Below are 10264 nucleotides of genomic sequence, written 5' to 3' on the forward strand. Positions count from 1 at the left end.
TAACAAGTTATTACCGGAGATTTATATGAGACTTCTTCGAAATTGTGGTTCCTTTGACCCGACTGACCAAGAAGTCGGTGGTCTTTTATTGGGGGCCTGAGTAGCAGGGAACCTTCGAGACTCTCAGACAGCGGTTGTGCGAGGCACTGATTCTCACCCTACCAAAAGGTGTATATGATTTTGTGGGTTACTGTGACGTTTTGATCATGGGCATGGGTACGGTACTGATACAGTAGGATCACGTGATAGCAGTTTGCGGGAACCAGGTTAGAGTTTTGGTTAGGACTCAAGTTCAGTGTCTGTTAGGTCGAGTACATGTTCGACCTGGTTTGGAAAGTGTTGTAAGACTGCGGGTGTAGCCGTAGCATTCACTAGTGATCAATTAGTATGGGAAGTGTTATAAGTCTATAGGTGTAGCTGTAACGTTCACTAGCAGTCAGATAGTGTTAAAGTGTTGTAAGTATGTGGGTGTAATCGTAGCCTTCACTAGCAGCCATATAGTGTTAGAATGTTGTAAGTCTGCGTGTGTATCCGTAGCATTCACTAGCAGCCAAATAGTGTTATAGTGTTGTAAGTTTGCGGGTGTAGCCGTAGCATTCACTAGGTTGGTAGATGGAATGAGCGTGTTGTTAGAACACAGAAGGAACAGTAGTACCCACTAGTTCGGGTGCAACAGTGAGGATATGGAAATGCACGGATTGGATTTCGGAATTACCCAGATGGATTAGATCTGGTTGAGCCAGTGATAAGATTATAGGAGCGCCACTATAGTTATAGGATCAGGGAAGCAATGGATTGTATAAGATTGCTTGTTATATAAGGCTACCATCACTTAGATGGCAATCACTTTTAGCCTTGGATTTGATAATGGCAGGATTCGACGCATGGACCCGATCGGTTAGATTAGGAGGTTGTTAGAGCTACAGTGGCATGATAATTAGTGGCAACTAGTTCCAGAGAAGAATTTCGTCCAGAAGTCGTGTGACGTGACTAAGTGGGAGTCCTTTGGCTCCGCAGCCGGGCCGAAACCCGATATTTCAGATGATTGGTGAACGAACTGAGACTAGGGAGGTCTCGGTAGAATTTGGGAAAGCAGCCATGTGGCAGCATACTGCTTCAGGCAGCTCAATGTTTGGGCAGTTTCAGCGATTGGCAGTATTAGTATTTGTGTTCTAGGTTGCAAGTTCAGATAGAATAACAAATTGCTTGGGTTATGCTAAATGATTTGCAGGGGTAACTGGGTCTGTGATTTCAGTTTTCTAGTGGCAGCCTCAGGTTATCAGAAGTTGAGTAGTCAGTTGAGAGATAAACATCCTAGATTCAACGATAATGATTCAATATGAGTGGTCTGTCATGGATTCAGACCCTCTCGAGATAGCATATTTCAGACGAAGTAGATGTGATCTTGTCGAGAGGAATTCGTTTGCCGACGAATTTTAGGGCTTTGCGAAGGTTCGTCACGATTACCCTAGAAAGGCTAGGGTGTGCCCAGGATGGTGACCAAGTTAATTGAGTAGTTGGGCGTGTAAGGAGTGGTAAGGAATGATTTCGATGACAAAATCTAATTTAAGTGGGGGAGAGTTGAAGCACCCCGTTTATTTAATAAATAAATGGACGAAATTAACGAATGAATTGTAGCCCTAAAATTAATAATTATATAGCAAAGTGTTGGTTTAGGTAGCCAAATATCATAAGTTGGATTATTCGGGGGTCAAAGTATAAATTCAAGATTTATTTTGTAAAGATTTTAGAAGAAAGGGGGATATTTGGTAAGTATTAGACCTAATATGAAAGGAATTATGAAAAAAAGGGCTAAAGAGTAAATTCCGGACCAAATTTGAAAAGGATTTGTAGAGGGAGGGGTTGTTTTGTAAAACTCAAACTTAATTTGTAAAGGAATTATGGAAGCAAGGTTCAAATGGTAAATATTGGATTAAATTCAAAAACAAAAGTGTGAGGAGGGGCTGAAGTTGGGTTTTTGGATCAAAGTTTAGAGGAACACGGGATATACCCGGTAACCTCTTACCCCACTGTTATATTGCCAAAGAACCCTAACCCTAGCGTTATTTCTTCCAGACGCCATGAGGGACTCCAGCTGCAAACCTCGTTCCTCCATATGCCCAGCCGTCACCTCCTTGCCACCACTGAAGGATCATCGGAGCAGCCGCCATGTTCCGTCGCTGACAAAGACGAAGAAGGCACGACGAGATCGGGAAACGTGGTTTGTGGGTGCTTTTGAGGTTCATGGGTGGGTCGCACACTCTCTTTTCATGCCTCTTCTGTTGCTTCCCCCAGCCTACGCCGTCGCCGTTACGTTGTTGTCGCCTCCGGCTGTTGCTCGTCGCCGAGAATGATGGTTGTGGTTTCGTTCTGTGTTCGTTGAGGACTACTGACTCAATTATATTCATGACGGGGCTGTGTGGGGTTGATTCATGAATGGGAGTTTGTTTCAGATCGTGTTTGTGTATGGATGCTCGACTGGGAATCAAGAGAATCGTTGCTACCACAATCCGTCACTGATGCCGCTATGTGTGTATGTTGGTGTGTTTGTGTTCATTGCTACTGTGATAGAGTGTTGTGTGGATGTTTAGTTAGCCGGAAAAGCCACCACCACCACCGTGGGGTGGTGGCTACCACCTTCTACCACCACCGGCCACCATAGGGTGGCTGTGTGTGTGTTTATGTTGTTTAGTATGTGTGCTTATTTTGAGTTTCAGCATTGTAAAGTGTAAATTACAAATTAAATAATGAAAGGAAAACTGTAAACCACCACCGTGAGGTGGTAGCTGCCGCCACCGGTCGCTGTGTCGGGTGGCGGTGTGCTTTGATGGTGTTTTGACTCGTTTGGATTGTTGGACAATGGGACTAAGAAACCCTAATAGGCCCAATGAGGCTTAATAAACCCTAATGGGCCCAATAAAGCTTAATGGACCTAAAAGCCCAAATAGATGACTAATGGGCCTAGTGAAACCTTAATGAGTCTAATGAACCTTAATTAATCAAAAGACATATCAATTGGGCCTATTGGGCTATGATGGGGCTGGAAACCCTAATTAGGGTTTAGAAAACCTTAATAATGGATTTATGGGCTTGGACTTATTGGAACCCACTTTTGGGCCATTGGAATGGAATTGTGTGATTAAGCCCAATCACACCATATGACTTATTTAGAAGAATGATGGACTTAATGGATTAAGTCCTTAATGGGTTAAGTGAGAAACATTTATGTGAAAACCCTAATTTCACTTGGGTTTATTATTGGGCCTTTTTTGGGCCTTGATGATTGGGTTAATGGGCCATCCAAGATTAAGCAAATGGACTAGAATAATTAATGGGCTTTGAGGTAAGACCCATACAAGGAGTTGGGCCCAATTTGGAAAATTGGGCCATAGATGGACCATAGTTGGGCCTTAATGATTATATAATATCGGACCATTAAACTGTCAAAGGTTGGACTGGAATAAATGGTTGGGCCTTATGGTAAGACCTTGTAAAGGTTTGGGTCCAATTTGGAAAATTGGGCCATATGTTGGGCTTTGACTCATAATTGACTTTTGGGCCTTTGGATTGGGCCTTGGTTTTGAATAAAGCTGAGTTAGGGGTAAAGTAGTATTTACCCCAAGTATGTATTTATGGTTATGTGTTGGAACCCAATTATTAATTGGGTGATGTTTTGATATTGACAGTTCGGGAATCTGTCATCCAGCAGCTGAGGTTGGGTCTGCGGGACTTCAACAGTGTGGGGTTGAGTCCACGGGACTTCAGCAGTGTGAGGTGAGTTACCTTCCATTAGCGGTGGGTCTACGCCCACAATGTCGGCCCACCAGTAGGAGTTGAATGTTAGATGATTGTCTTTGTGATATTCATCTAGGTTTGTTACTACCTAATATGTTTATGTGCTAGTATGTTATGATGCTATGTGATAATAGCAGTAGGGGAGATAGTCCCCAAGATTACCGGTCGATAGGGCTGAAGGGGTAGTAATATCCAGTTATGCTAGATAGATTATGATTATGTGATATATGTTATGTGGTAGTAGTAGAGGGGTGAAATAGTCCCCGATGCCCGATCGAAAGGACCGAAAGGGAGGCCAGCACCCATATATGCTGGACAATGTCCGATAGAAAGGACCGAAGGGGAGACCAACACCCAGATATGCTAGGCATTGTCCAGTCGAAATGACCGAAGGGGTAGGTCGGGTACCCAGATATACCTGGCAGTATGTATGTTTTATGTTTGTATGGTGTGTGGTATGATGGGGGAACTCACTAAGTTTCGTGCTTACAATTTTTCGTTTTGTTTCATGTACCTTGTTTTCAAAGGACAGGAGCCGGCTCGATTGTAGCGCATCACACTATGTTTTCCGCACATGAGATCCTTGGGATTACATTCTGATATGGTTTCATGATATTATATTTTTGATCAATAACACTTTGGTTTTGACATGAGACATTGTAACGAAAGTTTTTATATTGATTGGTTTTATGCAATAACTTAGTTAAAATGAAAATTTGGTCTATATTTTTGGGATGTTATATTAATATAGTCCATTCACATTTTAAACCAAAAATTCAGAACTTAATGCAGTCAAATTACAGTTTAAAACATAAAAATCATAGTTTAATATATAAAATTGACAACTAAATATAATAAACTTGTTACAACGAAAGTACCTAATAAAGATGCAATATATTTGTGAGAATTAGTAATTTTCTTTGATTCTTCTTGGCAGTTGGCATTTTTTTCCACATTATATGTAGTCCAAAAGTATAAATAAGCTCCATGTTGTATAAAGAATTAGAATATAAAATTCATGTGTAATACATGTCTTGCTTTGAATGCTTTAAAAACAATTCAACGATCTAACATTCGTTAAGAGTGTTACTACATTGAAAACGTATCCACCAATAAAGTTGTCTATCCTTATGTACCATAATAATATCCCTACTACGTTGTGAAGGTTTCATTGTACATACATTTGATAAGCATGCATTAAATCCCTATGATAATGAGTAATGTTATAAAAAGACTTATACAATGAATTATATATATTAATTATGAAAATGAGCAAATTTTTTTCTAAAAAGCAAAACAGTAGCATATTAATATCTCAATTCTCACATCTTATAAAATAATAAGGATTCGTTGCTTTTGCATAAAGAAGAACACAAACTACAAAATCAACATAAATAGTTTCTACTTAAACAATGTTTTCATTTTGCATAAAAAAGAAACAAATATCGTTTTCATTTTGCAAACAAAACTCACACAGGCTATCGCAATATGTTTTATTCCTATTTTTGTTTATTTAAAATTTTATAATATTTTTTCCATTTATTAAAGATATTTGCCATTAAACAATCAACTTGACCATCTTACCCATCGGTTCGGTACTAGTACCAAGTACCGATACCGTGGTCGATATCATTACCAATACCATACTCCATCTAAATCAGTTCGGTACTTTGGATTAAATTTTGACTAAATTCGATATTCGGGAGGTACCGGTCGGTTCTGTCCCACGTTCATCCTTAAATACAACGTTGTATACACTAATTTGTAGCTTAATACATCAAATCAAAGACCATTCACTGTCTAATACACCAATTTATACGTTGTTCACAATTTAATGAAAGATTTTATACACCAATAACTCTAGCAAGTGCCAAAAACCACATTTGGACAAAAAGAAAATCATATTTGGATATTTAATACAATCATTCATACACTAATTCTCATTTTAATATATCAATCTGTTATTAATTCACAGTTTAATTTAATACAGTTAGCTCAAACACCCATTTCCAATTTAAATAAACTATCACTATTTAAGTGGTTACAAAGTCAATAAAATTACTTCAAAATAAACTATGTGGTAGAAATTATCAATTAACTAATAAAGTATCTATCTTAAATAATATATTAATCTATCTTAAATACTATATTAAATGGCAAACTCTATGGTTAAGTAAACTAGCACATAAAACATATTTGTACTGATTTCATTAAAACTGAAATAGTCATAGCTATTTTAACCAAAAGAGAGACCTCTAAAGAGCTATTAAGTAGATAATAGATTATGTATAAAAATAAAGAGTAGTAACTTTGATAATAAATTACGTTGACTTACTTGAAATTGAAATTGAATGCAACTTGTACTCATGATAAAGAAAATCGACATGCTTTTTTGATTTTATTCCTTGTCATAATCCATTGCGTCACTTAAAAATGATCTGGAAATTGGATTGAAAGTTTTTATTTAATTAACAATTGATATTTGAAGTCTATCGTAGTTAAGGAGTTTGATAGAATACCTTACTCACTTCACTTCTTCTTTTTCTAAATCGCAATCTTAGAGGCCAGATCTAAGAAATATTCCTGATAGCAACTGAAATTCACTTTAGTCTACTGTTTAGATCCAAGCTGTTAGAGGAGGGAGATTGCGGTGAAGAAGAGGAACGACGACAGTAAAGGTTGCGACTGGCAGAGAAGAACAGTGCTAGTGATTCTTTATTTCTTAGCATGAACCTTTTTTAATTTATACTTTTGCCATTTTATTTTTATATCTTTACATTTTTCCACAAAACTTTCACTTTTATTTTCTTTACATTCTTGACACTAAAATTTGATGATTCTTTACATTAATGTCACTAAACTTTGACAATTTACAATGTTTGAACAGTAACCTTCTTCATTTGTGACTTTTCTTCCATGCTTTTTATATTTTCCCAAAAGTGCTTAGAAATTTTTAACACTCAGACTTTTTATTTATTTATTTTTTTATTTATTTTTTATTATTTGTCATTTTGTCTACCATATTATTCTATCATTTATTTATTTATTTTTTTTCTAAAACAATTTATTTGTGACTTTTTTCTCATATGTTTTTTACAATTTCCCAAAAATGTTCCGTTTATTTAATGCATTTACAGTTTAGGCTCTTATTTTTTAAGATTATTTTATTTTGATACTTTTTCCATCTTTCATTATCAACCCGAACTTTTTAACATCCAGACTTCCGCCACTTGTTTTTTAAAAAGTTGCTAAATTCAACCTATTTTCCTTTATTCTTTGTCATTTTCATCTATCATATTCTTCTATCATTTTTTTCTAAAAAGAATGACCCGTGCAACGCACTAATCTTTTTCTAGTTTATATTACAGCTGAGTGTGAAAATGATAGAACTAATATCACAATTACGTTTTTGATAAGCTTAATCCTTAATGACTAAATAATTAAACAACTTGGTTTTAAAGTATACATGTCAACTTTCGTGTGACATAGTTGTTAACAAACATAACAGAATTTGGTCATAGATTGCATCCACTTGTAATATAAGACAAAAAATTTAAATTACGTTGATAACTATCAAAATTTGACTTTTTCATTTGACTATACAATAATTTTCTTCTGTATCATCTTTTTTTATATTTAGCTATTTACCATTTAGTTTACCAGTATAAAAAGGGTCCATGACTTGTTTATATTAATTTGAGTATGCAACAAAGTGAAGTTCTTACTTATTTATGTTTGTGTTTTTAAGTTGTTTCCAGAAATTTATGAAATAATTATGTATCCACAAATTGGTAAAAATACTAATTTAATTGCATAAACTAGTAAAACTTCATATAACTTGTAGTAAATAATACTCCCTCCGTCCCATTTATTGTCCACAGACAAAAAACACAAAGTTTAAAAAAACATTAATTATTGATTACGTTATTTAGTAAAATGACATTTTTACCCTTTTATAAACTTATCTTATTTTGTCTTTTAAAATTCTGGATTTTTTACTCCTACTTTTAAAATTCCATTTTTTACGCAAAAATATACGGCCATAATTTCATGCCAAAATTTTACTCTTTATTTTTAAATTTTCATTTTCTTACGGTAAAAATTGGAGGCAATTAAGCCGCCATAATTTTAAAATTTTACTCCAACTTTTACTTTTTTTTTTTTATGATAAACAACTGGAGGCAATTATGCCGCCATAATTTTTTGCCGGAAGCACTTAAAGATAATTTTATGGAGCCAATATTTTTACCACCTTTATATTTATATGCATCAACCAGTTCATAATAGTGTATTCCAACTTCAAATTTATTCTTATCAACACTTCAGTTATCATATGGAGCTTTCCACAAATCCACCTACTAAAAAAAACACTACCATTGCACAACGTCAAGCCATATTCCAATCCTTATTGCAAGAAAGTTTCGATGGAAGATTAAAAAAAGGTTCCGTAAGTGAAGTAGCTTCACTATTCTCGGTTTCTAAGCGAACCGTTAGTCGCATTTGGCATCAAGGTAAAAATCAAGTTGACCATGGATTACCGGTTGATTTCTCTTCAAATATGCCAATGGTTGTTGGGCAGAAAAGGGTACAAATAAATTTGAATCAAGTTTCGGAAATTCCATTACGTCATCGATCCAATATACGCTCTCTTGCAAAATCTCTAAATGTTTCAAAATCAACATTGCATAGAAGAATTAAAGAAGGTGTTCTTCGACCACATACAAATGTCATCAAGCCAACTCTAACTCATGAGAATAGAAGAGCAAGATTAGAATATTGTTTATCAAAGATTACATTGTCATCATTATTTAGTCCAATTCCTACATTCCATGATATGTTTAATGTTGTCCATATTGATGAAAAATGGTTTTATATGTCAAAACCATCAAAACGTTATTATCTTGTCCCCGGTGATGATGAACCGTTAAGAACATGTAAAAGCAAAAAGTTTATTACAAAGATCATGTTTCTAGCGGCGGTAGCAAGACCGAGATATGATTCATCGGGCAACGAAGTTTTTTCGGGAAAAATTGGTATCTACCCATTTACAACATTAGAACCCGCTAAACGTTCAAGCAAAAACCGTGTTGCGGGAACAATGGAAACGAAACCTATTTTATCGGTGAACAAAGAGGTAACAAGGTCATGGTTGATAGAAAAAGTTCTACCGGATATTAGAGCTAAATGGCCGCGAGGTCATACCGGTCCTATATTTATTCAACAAGATAACGCAAAGCCCCATATTGATGTTGATGATAGCGAGTTTCTTGAAGCGGCATCGCGAGATGGGTTTGATATTCGACTTTGTTTTCAACCCCCCAATAGCCCGGATTTGAATGTTTTAGACCTTGGATTTTTTCGAGCAATACAATCACTTCAAGAACAAGAGGCTTTGAGTACAACCGATGAATTGGTTAATGCGGTTCAAACATCTTTTGAAAGAATGCAATCACAACAACTTAACAATGTTTTTTTAACACTACAAACATGTATGAAAGAAATCATAAAGGTTCAAGGTGGCAACAATTATCATATACCGCATATTGGTAAGTCTAGGTTAGATCGACAAGGTAACTTACCACTCCAAATTGAGTGTGATCAAACTTTAATAGACGATGCTGTAATGTATTTGAACAATTAAAAAATTTGCATATCAATTTGTTTTGAAAGAAACAGTTCATGGTGTTTTGATTTTAATGAAAAAAAAGACTTTTGTGTTTGGAAGTTTACTGCCACTTTATTGTTCTTTTTTTTTTTTACGTAAAGCAACTTGTGAAAAAGCAAGAAAGCACGAGTTTTCTTTTTCCTAGTAAATCCCAAATTTAAATGTATTATAGATAACTTAAATGAAGGGTAATATAGTAAAAATACACATTTATTTTTAACAATGACAATTAATTTGGGACAACTTAAAATAGTAATGTGGCCAATAAAAATGGGACGGAAGGAGTAAATCAGTAAGCTTTAAAATATGGATATGTTTGATCGTGAACTATAAGTTATCTTAATTTAAATCTAATCAAGAGATGTATATATGTTAACAAATACAAATTTAAGTGTGTTGCAATAAATCGAATAGTATGTTTATTTTTAACAGAAATTAATAATATGTATTAGATCTATAGCAATGACGCGTATATACATGCATCATGTACCTAATTCGACGCACAACTTGGTATACAAAACATCTTTGACTTGAAATATATCCTTATAATATCAATTACAAACATATAGAAGCAGCTCTCGGTGTGAGTGTGACTATATTAATTAGAAAACATTGGTTGTTATAAAAGTAGTAAACTTAGAGCCGAAAATAATCGATCTGATCCACCAAACCTAACCTAAAATTAGTAGGTTGGGTTCAGATTTTCAATCCTTTTATGTTAAACGGGTCAGACTATCTAACCTATTATTTAAATAGGTTGAGTTGGATAAAAATTATCAATCCATTTTCAACCCACCAACTCAT

The 10264-nt window shown here is 35.1% G+C and overlaps 1 protein-coding gene across 1 annotated transcript; it reads left to right on the top strand.

Annotated features, from left to right (window-relative positions):
- Positions 1-8128: 8128 nt before the first annotated feature.
- LOC111916103 (uncharacterized) lies at positions 8129-9436 on the top strand. The gene has a single exon (XM_023911740.1). It carries the CDS (start codon positions 8129-8131, stop codon positions 9434-9436), a length of 1308 nt encoding a protein of 435 aa, XP_023767508.1.
- Positions 9437-10264: the final 828 nt, after the last annotated feature.

This window comes from Lactuca sativa, chromosome 4, assembly GCF_002870075.4.
Source record: "Lactuca sativa cultivar Salinas chromosome 4, Lsat_Salinas_v11, whole genome shotgun sequence".
Classification (NCBI taxonomy): domain Eukaryota; kingdom Viridiplantae; phylum Streptophyta; class Magnoliopsida; order Asterales; family Asteraceae; genus Lactuca; species Lactuca sativa.